Source organism: Melanotaenia boesemani, chromosome 12 (genome assembly GCF_017639745.1).
Source record: "Melanotaenia boesemani isolate fMelBoe1 chromosome 12, fMelBoe1.pri, whole genome shotgun sequence".
In the NCBI taxonomy this organism is placed as follows: domain Eukaryota; kingdom Metazoa; phylum Chordata; class Actinopteri; order Atheriniformes; family Melanotaeniidae; genus Melanotaenia; species Melanotaenia boesemani.
The window spans coordinates 27,323,857-27,340,892 of NC_055693.1; the positions used below are offsets into that span (position 1 = coordinate 27,323,857).

A 17,036-nucleotide genomic window follows, 5' to 3' on the forward strand; every position below is an offset into this window, starting at 1 on the left:
GTTACGAGACCTTTTGAAATAAAGACAACTTATCTTTTTTGATAAATATGTACTATAGGAAATGTGTTGTAACTTTTGAATAACCATATTTTTATGTCTATCTTTAGGTTTTAAAATGAAGAAAAACAAAAAAAAAAAAAAAAAATGGAAAAACTGTAAAAACCCTGCAGTTGTTATTATATCTATATTCAAAAACATTAGTTAGTTCTGTAGCTTTTTAGCCATGTATTAAGAGCCATTGTGGAAGGTCCAGAGAGCCCCTTGCAGCTCTTGAGCCGCAGGTTGCAGACCCCTGATTTTTGTAAACCAAAATTTACGTCATTTTCTTTAATATAACATTAGGCCTTCTTTGAAAGGAAAAGGACATTTTGAGTGTAACAATGAGATTAATTGCAATTAATTGCAACATTTCATGCGATTAATCCTGCACCCCCGCTGTAATGCTTTTAATGTTTTATGTAAAGCACTTTGAATTGTCTTGTACATGAAATGTGCTATACAAATAAATTTGCCTTGCCTAATCGCGATTAAGAATTTTAGTCGTTGCCCGCCACTAGTTACAGATATTAAGTTTTTGATGTCAGAGCATCACAACAGTTTCCCCCTCCCCCACAAATCCCATAGTCATCAGTAGTCACCTGACAACACAGCCAGCTGTTATGTTAATGCTAACCAAACAGACTCCACAAACGTTTACCTGAATTCTGTGACGATGGAAATAAATATCCTGAGAGTTCCTGGCAACTAATTATTTTGTCTGTTAGAACATGTTTTCCTTCTCCTACCAACACACTGTCAGCTGATCATGCTGCTTTGATGAAATGAATTTGGTCTCAGCATGTTCAGGGATTGTATTATATCCCTGAACACAATCATTTCAATATGCAGTCTTATTTTCTGTCATGAAAAACCATTTTCCAGAAATCTCTGTGCCACCCACAGAAAAAGTTTGTAGCAGTGAAAAAATTAAATGCTTTGGTAAACTCAAATCAGACAAACTTATATTTAAATACATAAAGCTAAAGGCTTTAGATGTTATCATTTCTTTCTAATAACCTTGTTTTTTTATAACAGCATACAGGGCTGCATATAAGCTGGTCACAATATTTTGACCTATATTTAATAGGTCTTACATAAACTTGTGAAACCTGATCAGACTGTACAAGTAATTCATTATCAGGTTACAAAGTGAAATACTGCTTAAATAACTACATTCATAAACAGCAAACACTGTTTTCACACACTCACACTTAACAAGAACAACCTTGGTCTACTTTTTGTACTCTAACGAGAGCATAAAGAACCACTGTGATCACTTTTCATGGGCTCAAAGATGATTACGGAAAGAGAAATCCAAACAGAACATGGTAAATGGTTGATGAGTGTGCTCTATATGTGCATGCCTGACATGACTTGACTGAATAGGCTAAGCCACTTGAGATATTTGAGGAAGGTAAAGGAGTGATCAATCTAGTGAGTGGACATGTAGAGAGTTTGGTATGCAAAGAGGGGATTGTGATGTGTGTGTGAACTCTAGTGCTCAGCCAGTCACAAACCCTCCAAGATGTCATTCTGTCACACTGTGTGCTTCAGAAGAACATATGGCCCATATCACATTAGTGCGAAAGGCAAAGAGTTCTTGCAGTCCTAATTATGCCAGCACTGATATAAATCCTGCACAGGCTAAGGTACTGAGCATGTCTGGTACAACAGACCTCTGAACCAGCTGCTTCCATCAAAGTTTAGCATTTTATAATGGTGTATATGTTCATGCTGCAAGGTAATCCTGACTCCATGATAAGCAGGCTTGCTTTATTATTAAAATCCACCCAGTGTTTTTGACTGAATCATTGTGTTTACATAATCAGACAGACAAAAAGTTTCTTAATAATATGTGTCTCTCATATGTGTAAACGACCAGGATATACAGTAAAGTATGCACTATACAAAAAAGCACAACAGTGTTAAAGCAGCTCGAAAAGAGATGTGATTGATACCTTTCCTCTTATTTTCAGCTGCTTTTGATTAAACAAAAAGTAGATGCATTTTTATATGTCTAAATTTTGGAAGAAAACAGAGGTTTCAGCATATGGCCCATTTAGGGTCTTGCAGTTATGTAAATGTAACATAACTGTTTGAAAACTCATTGCAAAATGATTTGGCTTGTCAGTAGCGTAGTGCCGCATTGATGCAGTCAGTGGTACAGCTGTAACCTCTATCATGGTTCATCAGTGGTATACTGCAGCATATATGCAGGTACACAGAGTACCTACTTATTTTAGTCAACATTAAATAAATCTATTTCTAAATACCCTGTGATGCACATCATTTTGTACTGAAGGACCAAAGGCTGGTGGCTGGCCAGTATAAGCTAGTATAAGGGACTACAAAGAGGAGGAAAAATTATTAAATTATTGCTCCTGACATTCTCTTAAAAAGTCTTCCACTGATGTCCAAAGCACACATACATTGAGTGAAACACTGCAGTAGAGAGCCCATATTGAGCCTAGAGACTGTAGGACAGCTCTCTGCAGGGGACAGGCTCTTAAATGACATCACTTTTTCATGTCTGCTCACACTGGGTTTCATTTGTTGATCAGTTACAGTATGTCCTTGTTAAAATAATGTAATCATAATGGTTTCATTACACAAATAACCTAATGAGGACATATTCTTAATTTTAGTAACATGGGAGTTTTACAGTCTGCATAAACGGAACAGTAAAGAACAAAGATGTTAATCCAGAAACTGATGTTGCAAAGCAGTAAATCCAAACATATTGATGAAGATAGTTAATCGGCTATTAGACGTTTGGGCTATAGAGGTGTACAAAAAAGTTTTTACCTACCTTTTTTCCCATATTTTCCTATAAAGCCCCTAAATTAGATGAGGTTCTACCAATTACCTACACAAATATTAGTTAAACAACGGTCCATCAGTGTGCAGTCAAAGTTTTTATAATCAGTGTATTTACAACCTTCCTGGAAGGCTAAGAGACCTTTCATTACTCCTAAAAGACCACCCCCACAGTGAAGCATGGTGGTGGCAGCAACATGTTGAGAGGATGGTTTTCATCATTGGAAACTGGTCAGAATTAGGGGGATGATGGAGGGTACTAAATACAAGAAAATTATTGAGGAAAACCTGTTTCAGGCCTCCAGAAGTTTGAGACTGGGATGTATGTTTTAAGCAGGACAATGACCCTAAACATACTGCCAAAAACACACACCTTAAACACTTAAGTGGTTTAAGGAGAAAGGTTACAATGTAATGGAAAGGCCTCATTGAAGCTCAGACATCAGTCAAACTGACAGTTTAAACGTTGCTGTACACCAGTAAGAACCCATCCAGGCTGAAGGAACTGGAGCAGTTTTACTTTCCAAATCTCAGTGGCCAGATGTACCAAGCTCATAGAGGCAAAATAAGAGATTTACACCTGTAACTGCTGCAAAGGTGGCTCTAGACAGTACCAGCTTTGTGGGGGTTAAATAGTTATGCAGGTACTAGTTCTTGCTTTTTGTAAATTACTTTTAATCAATTTCTATCCACTTATCAGCACCAAAACTTCCATTATAATTCTAGGTTGTAACAACAAAATTAAAAAAAAAAAAAAAAAAACACCTAGAGGCCTTATTAGTTTTGTAAGCCTCTATAAATGAGCCTCTACAATAGAAGTTGTAATCAACAGGTTTAAAAAAGCTGGAAATGTACTTGCCCACAGTCATTTATTTCCTCCCAGTTTATTAAATTAATGCAGCCACATATTATTATTATTATTATGCAGGCAAGGATTGTGGAACAAAATCCTGCATTTATGCCACTAAAAAAATAAAATAATAAAATGATAAATTAATAATCACGTGAGAAAAAAAAATGATGAAAGGTGGAGGATGAATCAAGTAGTCTCAACCCAAGCGTAAAAACTGCTGCTAAGTCTGCTGGTGCTGCAGCAGATACTTCCTTTATTGCTTGCCAGATGGCAGCAGCATGAACAGGCTGTGCCTAGAGTGGATTTTATCTTTTATTATCTTCTGGGCTGTGAACAGACATTTCACCTCACCAATATCACTGGCGCTCACTAGATGAACATTGATGATGTTTCCGGTATTTTCCGTCACCCTCTGTGGGGGCTTCCAGTCTCAGGCTGTGCACATTCTGTGCCAGTTTGTGATGTTTCCAGTTAAGATGCCATCTAATGCTTCTCTGAAGAAGTTTAGGAGAAATTTAATCTTCTCCAGTGATTTTCAGCCACACAGTTTCTTTGTGTACTGAAGCAGGTGGGTCTTGGCATAAAATCTTCTTTACAGATACATCTGACAGAATGACAAAATATATTTTCCTTGCTGACATTACAGTAGCACTGACATGATGTTGAAAATGGCTTTTCCAGGTGGGGAAAAAAATCCAATTAAATCACAACCTGCTAATAAAAACAAAAAATAACATTTGGGACCATTCAGACAGAAAATAAAAAATAAAAAAAAAACTTAACCACATCAATCAACAACAGCTCCAGTGCTAATTACAACATAAAGAACACATCTGAATTAGTAAAAACACAAAGCAGGACTTTCAGATGGCAACAAATGTACAAACAGCACTTGAAACACCCCAGACAATTACTCTCAGTGCTCTCTGTTCTGTCCACTCATTCAGCCTTTCTGCACAAGAATCACATATTCATTATCCTTAACCATAGGTCACTGCTGGCACTGCAGCCTCCATCTGTTTGTCTGCTAGGAGACCTCTAATCGGTTGATCTGCCACTGACACATGAACAACTCACAGAGTGGACAAAACAAAAACAATCTATTCTTCCTAAATGGGCAGGCAGAAAGGGGTGCTGGTTGGCTTTGCAGTGCATGGGCAGAAATCCCATTTACAGTTTAGGCTGAAGCCGATAGCTGTAGTTCGAGTCCGGGCCTGATGGTCTTCTAATGAATATCAGCCGTCTCAAGAAGAAAGCCACAAATTTCAAAAAGAAAAAGTATTAAAATGCCTTAAGGCAAATCCTGGAGGGTAAAAACGATAGAAAACTGTTTTGTTGATCTATTAAAGGTTTCCACAGGAATGAGCGGATTTATACCTGACCAGTGGAAAACGCATCAATGTAGAAATGAGATGCAAGTGTTCCAGATTTTATTTTGAAGTATTAAAAATGAGGAGATATAGAAAAATATGAGAAGACAGACAGATTAATAACAGTGAGAATTACAAAATAAATATTCCTGTCTATGATGAAGATCAGGTACCCCAAACAATGGAGTAGAGAAAGGCCTTTGTCTTTAAGGAATAACAAGTCAGACATCCAACAGTGAAGCCTGACAACCACCAGCAAAATAAAAATCCCAAACGAAAGCAAAATACTTTCTTTTTTTTTTTTATTCTCCAACATCTTCCTGATATCTTTTCCTTGGAGTATATCCAGCACGAACACATTTGACTTACAAAAACTGCAGCTGTATACTCACGTACTACAGTTAAACCATCACACAGCAAGTATTTTCCAGGAAAAAGAACAGTGCAGAATCCCATTCTTAGAAGCCAGATCCAACTTACTTAGTTGGCAGTCAATTAATCTCACTCATTCAAGGTTAATTACTATTTACAGATAACACGTTTCTGAGAACTTAAAATGTCAGATACCTTTCAAAGCTCACTATTATTCAGCTTCCTCATAAAGCATAAATAGTGTTTTGCAACAGGGAGTCTACAGTGGAAACCTGTCAGTTTGAAGGCACAATAAATATATATATTTTTGTTTCCAACAACTTGTTGGAAATATTCAAAAGGGGGTCTAAACCCCGTTGCAGCAAGACACGTCTCATAATGTGACTGGTGAGCAAATAAAGTGCCTGCCCAAAACACAGGTGACACCAAAAACCAAGGGTATACACTCTAATATTTGGCCTTAAGATTTGATTTCCAAAACATTTGCTGTGGCATTGTTTCTATAAGCTTCTGCAATGGCACATGTTTTATTTCCATCTAGTGTTGCATTCATTTTTAACCAAGATCTTGTATTAAAGACGGGAAAGTACGACCACAAAGCCTTCTCCAGCACATCCCAAAGATTCTCAGCGGACTTCAGGTCTGGACTCTGGTGGCCAATTCATGTGTGAAAATGATGTCTCATGCTCCCTGAACCACTCTTTCACAATTTGAGCCTGATGAATCGTGACATTTTCATCTTGGAATATGGCCGTGCCATTGGGAAAGAAAAACAAACAAACAAAAAAAAAAACATACACACATCACACTTTATTTGTATGCAGCTTGTGTAATGTTTTTTTTTTTACACGTCTTTACATATTTTTTTCCCCTTTAATCACTTATTTATTTATTTTTCTTATTTTTTATTCTTTCTTTTCATTTTCTCTTGTCAATCCATCTTGTCTGTCTTATCTCTTCTCTATCCTGTCGCTTGTGTCATTCTGTCCTGTCAGTTGTTGGTTTTATTCTGCGTTATCTGTTTCACCTTTTGTACATTTTCATCACATCACAGTTCTACTGCTTCACAATATTCACTGTGTTATTGTCTTTTTCTTTTTTTACTGTAAATCAAAATGAAGACTAAACAACACCATCAATTTAAATATATGAGCAAATTAAGAAAAGTAATGCAATGAAGGGAGGGGCAGGGGTGTATTTACAATTACAATGTGTTATAGTGCAGGTCAGGTTGCGTTTTATATCCTACGGGTCCAGGTTTCACTGGAAGATATCCACGGGTCAGGTTTGGTTTTCATCCTAATGGGTTCGGGATGGTGTGGGTTGGTAAAACTCTGCACAGGCGAACTTGGATGCATTGTCTGGACATGCCTCTGTACAGAAGTAGAAGTCACTGCTCCACAAAAGGCCATTGTTAACATCTGTGTTCTCCTTTGTCTTAGTCTCCTTCCTTTATTTATCAGTTGGGCATCATTTTATTGGTTCAGAGTGGACAAGTACTCCCAAATTGATAAAGACGTGAAGCATCCGGTACATCCATAAATACAACGTGGCTTAGTGTTATCCTCTGTACATGCGTTTGTATTCAGGACTGCATACCGTTCACGTTTCAGCGTGATCAAGGTCGCATTGAAATGATAACATGAAGGACCACGAAAAAAGAACAAAAACAGATATTAGATTTCAGGATTACTGAAAAAAGTACATGTTCAGAATCAAAATCACAGATATTTAAAGATGCTGCACCATCCCACACTCTTATTGTCACCCAAGTGTCTGCATGTACACAGAAAACACACCTCCCAATAGCACAAAACCACTATTACCAACACACCACACACATACTGCTCACACTCACTTGTTCTACATCGCCCCATGAGAATGCTTCCTTTTAGCCACTTTCGCCAGTTAAATGTATTCAGAGCACAGCCACAAGAGCAGCTCCACTTCAAAAGCCTCAACACACACGCAAACACATCCACACACACAATCGCGCCCGTGTGCCGACACACACCCTCCCACACCTTTCTATCCACTCGCTGCTGAAGTTGATTATGGCAAGCTGTGACTCAGTGGGAGAGGGTCAGGGTTGAACGACTGTGTTTTCAGTTGTTGTGACTCTAGAGAAGCACAACGGGACGGTAAAGTAGCACTTAAAAGTTACAGAAAATTGATTTATGTAACGCCTGCCCAAAAGTAAAAAGGTTTCCCTTTAATGGTTTTTATTTTATTTTTATACCGTGATACAAAAGGCAAACATAAACTGATTGTACATTACATACAGCAGTTCAGTCTAACTGTGATGGAAACAGATAAAAGTAATGGAAATGTCACAACAACACTGCAACACAAGTCTGGTGGCGGCTCTGCTGCCGAGTGCCATTGAAGTTATCAGCAAACCAATTTTGAAACTCCTGCTGGCACAACCTGCTCTACTGTCCTCTGTGACTAAATGTTCAGCTACAGCGCTGCCGGCAACCTGGGGCTCGCTGGGATTTTATAACAGAATTGTAACGAGGCCACACATTTTTTGGCTCGCTCTTAAGGTGATGAAAATCTGATAATTTCACAACACAAATAAAGAATGAAGGCAGAGAAATGCTGGCAGGTACAATATTTGTTGGCTGGGTGTAGAGTAGCAAAAACATCAGTAATAATGTTAGGTGTTTGTTAAAATGACTATAGGCACATGACACACTGGTAAATCAAAAGATACGCCAGCCATACAAATGTCTCAATAACTTGTCATGTGTTAGGTGTCGTCTTGGTCCAATTAGGGCTGCAACTAACGACTATTCTGGTCGATTAGTCACCGACTGTTAAAACGACTAGTCGACCATTCGGATTATGTATCTCATGATTATTATAAATGGATCTTATTTCACTTTCAGCTTTGAAATTTTGCATAAGGTTGTTAAGTAAGTCTGGCGTGCCTCCTCTTTAAATGTTTGAGCATTGCAGACGTACTTCCGTGGTACACAAGGTCCGCTTTACAAATCTCACATGTATTTAATTTATTTTGTAAGTTTAACGTGAAGTTATCCCACACTTTTGACGTTCTCTGCCGCCGTTTTGCTCCCTAGTCCGCCACTATATTTTCCCCTGGCGAACTTTATTACACACGTACAACTCTCAGCAGAGATAAAAAAAAAAAAGATGATGTCTCACTCTGTATTTTTTTTCCCCTCTTTGTGCATGTGCATTGTGCAACTCTCAGCAGAGATAGGATTAGAAGAAGATGTCTCAGTCTGTAGTTCTTTTTCTTTGTTTTTTGTTGTTTTGTTTTTTTTTGCCGACAATAGTCGACGGCTAAATTTGTTGTTGACTATTTTTATTGTTGACTATTGTCGACAACGTCGACTCATCGTTGCAGCCCTAGGTCCAATGATGTCAGAATATAAAGTATAATATAAAGGACTATTTGGATATAAGTTGTCTTTGAACCTGAACATTTAGTGGCCAAGTCATGGTTCAGACACTTTGGTTTTTTTGTTGTTGGCTTTTTGTTTGTGATTAATCACTTTGTTAAAAACAGCATGTTGTGCAATATTTACTTAAACATTAAACAGTTTGATGTTCATTTAAAAGTTCATTTGAATTCAGTTAAACCATTGTCAAGCAGTGATTATTCAGTGCTTACATGGATCAACAATGTTAAATGTAATCTATGCATTCAGTGCATCCCTAGTAATGGAGTGTAATTTGAGCATTTGTACCTAATGTTTGTACATTTATGTTTGCACAGTAGCTCAGAAGTCAATAAAGGCCTGTCCTGTGGAAAAAAGAATTAAAGTCGACTTCCCTCCTCAAATTTAAACCGGTTGCTAAGAGAAGGCATAGCATTAAGATACATGGAAAATGTGTTAAATTGTAAAAAGAGTAAATGTCCCCTTAACTAAACAAAACCAAACCACCTAATGTAATTCATCCAAACTATCTTACTATTCAACTGGTTTAATGGTTTGACTGAGTACTATCAACAGAAACCTGATTTAATCATTCAGAAAGCACTTATATAACCCAAGTGCAAAGATTTAGAACTCTGCTAACATAAGCTTAAATGCTAATTGCAGAATCTGCTGCAGAGGGACTAAATTTAGTGGCAGAGCACGACCATGTACCTTAAATAAAAAAAAAAAAAAAAACTTCTGCGCGTACAGCTTTGGAGTAGTGCATTATAGCCAATGCTGTGTCAGAACTGCTGCTGTTCAGTCTGTCTCCAGCCCACCATCCCAGACTAAAGCCCCCTCTACTGTCACAAAATTCCACCTACAAAATCAAGTAGATCCCCCAGCAAATCTCTGAAATGTGCAGAACAAAATGTGGGTTTTGCAGTAAATTGTTTAGTCTGAATGGATTTCCCATACAAGATATCCACAGAAGCAAAGATATGAATATGATTTAGAGGGCTTCTGAGACATCAATCATACACATTTCAAAGGTTAGAGTCGCTGTTTGTGGCGGCTCTGAATCTGATTAAAAAAGTAAAATAAAGATCAAATTACAACCATCCTCCATGTGCCTCACCTTGTCTCTCAGATGATGTTCTGCTGCATCAATGTTCAATGGATCATCAAAGTTCAACAGGTCCTGCAGAGGAGGTGAATAGAAGGATGGTGAGAAGTAAAAGAAATAAACAAGCAAAAGCAGCAATATTGAAGCACAATGTCAAAGGCATCAACTTTTGAATGTTCTGTCATTAAACTGAAGAACTTTCAGGATTTTAGCGCCTCTATCTGCAGGCTAAATGCTGTTAATTAAGAAAAGCTGCTTTAGGAAATATAACCCAATTCGGCACCACTTACTGTCTGCAATGTCACCCCAACTTCTGCTGCTGTGACAAACAACGCAGCCTAATTACACGGCCGCCTTAGAGATGCCACGCACAACAAGAGAGGCGAGTGTTTTTACAGAGATGAAAAAGAGGATGGCCTGGGGGGGTTCTTTTCTGATTAAGTGGAAAGATTTAGGGCATGACTATGAGCATGTATATGTGTCGATTCCCATCATGGACTACATGCTAACCTCAGGCTAAGTGCAGACAGACTCAGAGTGGAAATGACAGATTTATTCAAGTTTGCATTTAGCATAAACTTGTACACAGCGACTGAATCAAATAAGCAGCTTACTTGATGCTTGCTTTAGCCATTAGAAATGAAGTATTTGCCTAATTTTATATGGATTTCTTTTATATTTGCATTGAAATTCATTGAGGACATCTTTCTTGATTGTCCAATACATCTACTTAGGAGTAAATTAGTATTTTCTTCACTATTTTCAACCTAAATCCAACTACTCATTAATTTTTTGAAGTATTAAATGACTACCTGCCTATCTATCGCTATGAGAGTAGATATCCAGAGAATCAACCTTGCAGTGCTCTAATGTGATGTGTAGCCTAATTTTCTTGCTTTAATCTTTCCATTACCTCAAAGTGTTCTTCGTAATGGGGAAGACACTTTCCCTAGACAGATATTAGGGTGTAATTACAGCCATGAAAAGGGATAAACAAAGACCTTGTTTAATCTGAACTGTGTTTAGAGGAATGCTGTTTGTTTAAATTCTTTAAGAGTGGGAGATATTTGTGAGGCTGTGGTATACAACATGGCCATCTTAATGATAGTGTAAACTTTACTCATATTTAGAGTCTAAAACAAAATATTTTAGAACTTGGTTATAACAAAGGCAGTCTAACTTTATCATAATGTAAATAATTCCACATTTTCTTTCTTAAGCACATCTTATGATGTTTGATTAACATTTTCAGTTGGATCATTGGTCGTGAAATTAATGCAAGAATGTAGGTTTATATATTGTTACACCCCTATAGAGTTTCATACCATGGATTAATTACACTTTGGAGATTTAGGAACATTTACCACACTCCTTCGAAGGCCTGTTGAAGGTAGCATGAAGGCAATGGCAGGGGTTGGGTATTGATGGTTAAAGTGTTAATTATATGTGTAAAAAATAACCTCTGTATGTCAAGTAAAAGAAAGTTAAACTTACAGTAAACAAAGAGTTTAATCCCCAAACGACATCCTAGAAAAAAAAACATAGAAAATATTAATGACAGAGTCCACATGTTACTAGAACTATAAACTATTATGACATAAATTAGCTGGAGTGTATTAATATTTGTTTGTGCAAAGGAGAAAGAACATTTTATTCCCCTTCCTGTTACATCAACTTGATTTAGCTCCGTCCAATCAGTCATTCATACAAGAACATGACCAGGACACCAGGGAACCAATGACAAACAACACATAGTGCCTTTCGAAAGCATTTGTCCCGTTTGGCATCCTTCCCCATTTTGTTGCTAAATGTCTGCATTTGTCAAACAAGAAATGAGACAAAATAGTAATAAATGTGAGTTTTCATCATATTCAACACACACACATAATGTTTTGCTTCATTCCTTCAATTCTGATCAGTTTCAGTCACTGAGGAAAACCATCCCCACAGCATAATGCTGCCACCACCATGCTTCACTGTGGACATGGTCTTCTCAGGAGGATGAGAGGTGTTGGGTGCATGTAGCATTTAGTTCAATGGTTTAAAAATAACTTTAATTTTGGTCTCATCTTAGGTTCTTCTCCCAGATGTCTTTTTGTAAACTCCAACTGTGCTGTCTTTGTTTTGTACTGTTCCGTTTCTTGGTTCATTTCCGGCCATTAAAGCAATGTCTTTATTTCCTTTCTTCCTCCATGAGGCCCAATTATGCAACAACTCAAGTGGTTGCTTGGAAAGACTTCAGTCTGCTGAGGAAGCTCCGAAGTTCCTTTAGGGTTACTATTACCCTCTGTGTTACCACTCTGTTCAATGTTTGTTTTGTCTAGGTAATGAGATTTGATTTTTTTAGCAGTTTGCATCTTGGCAAATATCCTGTGATGCCATACTATTTTCATTTTCCGATAACCCTTTTAATGGTTGTTTTTTATTGAAAGAAACAGACTGTCCTGTGACCTAAAGATCTCAATCATTAAAGAAAACTAGAAATGATTAATTTCCAGAAACATCTCATCAAGAGAATAACCTCATGCTAGAAGTGAAGAATGACAGTGGCTATGTATTATCTGGGGGACAGAAGAGTTTTCAGTCACTGATTAAAACTAGTAACGCTAGTTGACCCTATGTCATTAGATATGAAACCATCTGTCCAAAAGTTGAAATGTACCTTCTTTAGACAGGATAATTCTCAGTTTACTTGCCAATTCACTTTGTAGTAACTCAGAGAGAAGAATGGAGGTGGAATGGATTAGCCAAAGCCCAGATTAAAATCTAGGCTTAAAATAAGTAGTCTTTGCAAAGAAGAGTGGTCAAAACTGGCTGAGACCGTTTTAGACAGGTAGGAAGTTTCCATAAAAATACCTGGTTTTAAAAAGATAATCTTCCTTATGGTGTTGCTCTAATTTATACAATATCTGTCATGAATATGGCTATAATTCCCTAAACATAACAAGAGCACAGAAGTGCAATATAAACATCTACACATCAAATCTCTGAGGTTTTCCCTACTATCTCTTCTTAAATTAATCACAGTTCTTTAAGGTGATTTTTTTTGGCTGGGTAGCAGATCAAGCTTTAGGATTTTACAGTAGTTGATCACCTTATTAGGTACACCTGTACAATCATTTAACTAACCAGCCAAACACATGGCAGCAACTCAGTTAATTCAGAACTAAGAAGAAAGGGGATGTAAGAGACTGAATGTGACATGGTGCTGTGAGAATTTCAGAAACTGCTGATCAACAGGGATTTTCACACACAACCATCTCCAGGGTTTACAAAGAATGGTCTGAAAAAGAGAAAATATCCAGTGAGCAGCAGTTGTCTGGACCACAATGTATTGCTGATGTCAAATGTCAGTGGAGAATGGGCAGACTGGTTGGAGATGATAGAAGGACAACAGGAACTTGAATAACCACCACATTGTCTGGTGTAACGAGACTCCGTTTCAGCAGCAACATTCAGATGGTAGAGTCAGAATTTGTCAGAAACAACATGAAAACATGCATCCATCCTGCCTTGTATCAACAGTTCAGGCTGCAGCTGGTGTAATGGTGTTGTGGGATTTTTTTTTTTTCCTTTGTCACACTTTGGGTCCCTTAATACCAAATGATCAATTAAACAACACAGCCTGTCTGAGTATAGTTGCTGACAATGTCCATCCATTTATGACCACAGTGTACTGTCTTCTAATGATACACTGCCATAGATCACGATAATAATCTATAGCATGAACACTTAAGGTAATTCTAAAGGAAAAAGGGGTCCAACTAGGTGCAAGAAGGGTATATCTAATAAAGCGGCCAGTGAGTGTACATAGAGAACAATACATGTTGCATTGTAAGTATGTTCTATTTCAGCTGCGTTTGGCTTTATTGTCTTCCGATAGCAACCTAGAGGAATGGTTCAGTCAGTTGAGATCCAGTTTAAAAACAAAACCACCAAATAGAAAAATAAAGTATGACATCATGAAAGGTTGAAAAAACTTTGTTCCAGTGCGCAGCAGGACTGCTGATTGAGAACTGCAAATTAATACTTTGAGGGCTTTATTCAGTTATCTTTTATACACTCCACATGTACCAATTTAATTTACATAATTAGATGATGCTATACAATGACAATGTTTTGAAACGCTGCAAATGTGGCATGTGTGATGAGACAAAAGCCAACAAAAGTTGCACAGCAGAAAATGTATTGCTGAAATAAAGGAAGAATAAAAGTTTCCCATGTGACCATCACACACTGAGATATCCTGAAAATCCCATTTCTAAAGAAAAGAATTTATTACCTTCGCCAACATGGAGGTTATGTTCTTGGTGGCATACGTTTGTCTGTTTGTCAGTCTATTAGTAATATAACTCAAACAGTAATGGATAAATTTTGATAAAATTTTCAGGAAAACACACGAAATAGAAAAAGGAACACCTGAATATATTTTGAGGGTGATCACCGCCTTTTTAATACTAGAACTGCCAATACCTGCTAGAACTGTCAGAGGGGGTCATTTTGACTATTTTTTCCCCATTTGATTCATTTCTATCATTAACAAGTAGACATTGCGTCTATAAATAATCAATAAAATAAATAATTACTAAAATAATTAATTGATTAGCATGTGGGATTACTTTGGGCTTGTATTTTAAATTAAAATGTCACATGCTTAATAGCTTACAACATTCACTTACCAGCTAACATAACAAAATATAATTATTTATAAGTTGATTTTTTTTTTTTTATCAGTTATTTGATTGGGAATATTTTTTTAAAAAACATCATATAATGCTAAAGTAACACAACAGAGCACTGAATATCGATTTATTGTATCATACAGGCAACTCAACAATGAACGCACGCTGTGTCATTCTGGCATCAATGCAGCTCCGCTAGAGGACCCATGCATTCACTGCAACGATGTCCAAAACGTTATAAAACACCACAACGGGCCGTCTTCTAGTTGCAGCTCCAGATGAATACTGACTCAATAGCTTGTCAAGGATCGCTACTCCTAACTTGGTCCTATTGTAGTAAGAACCAAGTTAGGAGTTTTCTCCCTCATCTGAGTCTTTATTTGTTGGAGCAGAGCCAAAGTTTGTTCTGCATTCATTCTTCCTCTTCTGTTCATCTTTTTTTATTTTATGTTTTCTGCAGCATTACTATGTCTGTCTGTTAGCGACATAACTCAAAGGTTATGGATGGATTTTGATACAATTTTCAGGAAATATCAGCAGTAGAATAAAGCAACAGGCGAATTCATTTTCGGGGTGATCCGGATCATATTCTGGATTTGAGAATATGTTTACAATACTTTTATTTACTATTGGGATATAGGGGTAATTTTGTCATTACATCTTCTAACCCATCAGATAATGCCCAGAATCATAGGCAAAAAAAATAAATAAATAAATAAATAAAATAAAGTTTACAAGATGACATCATACTAGATGTTATAAACTGAAATTGTTAGAGCCGGATCATGTTGATATTCTGGATTCTGGCCTTTTGGGGTTTTTCTCAGGTGAGTAACCCTAAGGCTTGACGGAGGTCTGCACTCTGAGTGCTTCTAGTTACACATGAAATGTATAGTGATCCCCCAAAACTATGATTTTTTTTTTAATTATTTTCCAGCTAGAACAAATGATTATTTCTATTTTCGTTTATAGGTGGGTTTGTAGTTATTAAACATTTCTAAAGGTTAAAATACATTGTGCATAATTTAGGTTTTCACATACTTTTTCAGCTATGCTGAAGCTAAAGATAAAAACAATATATACAAAAATATTTATTATGATAACATTCACAACAAACATGGTGAAAAGCTTTGCTTTGGTACAGTCTTGTGGATCCAACCATCAGATTTACTTCACTGATTATTGTGGCGCTATGAGATTAAACGGCAGATTCCTGGTCGAAAAACTAATCATTGCAGTTACAGGAGCATGAACAATAAGCCAATCAGTTCTATGAAGAGGACTAGTCAAGCTGGACGCAGTGACCTGGATATTTATTTGTGCAGCTTGCTTTTTTTTTTCCTTGTGCCCTGCATGTCTGTGTCATGGCCGATAAACAGCAAATGGAGAAATATTTTCAAATGTTTACCGTTCTGATAAACAGGTGTATACAAATACGACCTGCATTAAAATAGAATACCTATGATTAAAAAGAATAATATCTAAAACCGGTATTGATCTATTGTTGCAGAAAATTTCATTTAAATGGGAAACAAAAGGAAAAACAGGTATGAGTATTCACGGTCATAAAATGTAACAGTGAGGTAATTCCAGAAATAGAACTAAAGGGTATTGGTAAGATTTATGCAAATTATATGGTATTTGATAGGAAGCCAGTGGAGTTGCTGCTCAACAGGTGTAATATGACTTAAGTGGTGGGGCTCTGGAAATAATATGGGCAGCAGAATTTGAACCAGTTGCAGTTTATAGAGGGACTTGTCAGGTAAACCAAAAAGAAAATAGTTGCAGTAATCAAGACAGTATTGACTGGTCAGGGCGTGGATCAGAAAAGCAACACCGCTTGGTGTGAGAGATGGACACAGATGTAAGATGTGATGTAAATGTGATGTGATGTGACATTATTTATACAGGACTGGAAAGGCAGAGTGCTGTTAAAGATAATACACAGACTCTTAACCTGGAGGAAGGGGGAAATAGAGGGACTGCTCATCCACATTGCAATGAAATTAAATGTTGTATCTATGGAAAATATTGCCAAGGGGGGTGAGGTGTATAATAAATAGGAGAGGTCCAAGCACTGAAACTTGGGGTAAACCAGAGAGGAGGGGGGGATAGTTGGACTTGTAAATAATTTGACATATTAACCAGTCCAGGGGTGTGTTAGATAGTCCAAAGGCAGCTAATCTGTCAAAAAAGCCAGTCTGGAACTCTTTGTACAAGATAAAGAATTTCAAGAGAAAGGTGATCATGAACTTGGGATGTAAAGTCGGTGGATCAATTCCAGGCTTGCCAAAGTGTCCTTGTGCAAGACACTGAACCCTATGTTGCCTTCCTATGTGTCTATCACGGTATGAATGTGTGTGACGGGAGAAAACACTTAGTTCATAA

General features: G+C 37.2%; 1 protein-coding gene across 2 annotated transcripts in view; it reads right to left on the bottom strand.

Moving 5' to 3' along the window:
- The window catches only part of ube2f (ubiquitin-conjugating enzyme E2F (putative)), a 67,880-nt gene that overhangs the window by 15,281 nt on the left and 35,563 nt on the right, over positions 1–17,036 (bottom strand). Inside the window, exons 8-9 of one of the 2 annotated variants that reach the window (XM_042002316.1) lie at positions 11,461–11,493; positions 9,979–10,041 (exon numbers count right to left, since the gene is read on the bottom strand). In XM_042002316.1, the coding sequence (XP_041858250.1) occupies positions 9,979–10,041; positions 11,461–11,493 (96 nt within the window). The remainder of the gene's footprint in view (positions 1–9,978; positions 10,042–11,460; positions 11,494–17,036) is intronic. The other variant, XM_042002317.1, reaches the window with a different exon arrangement.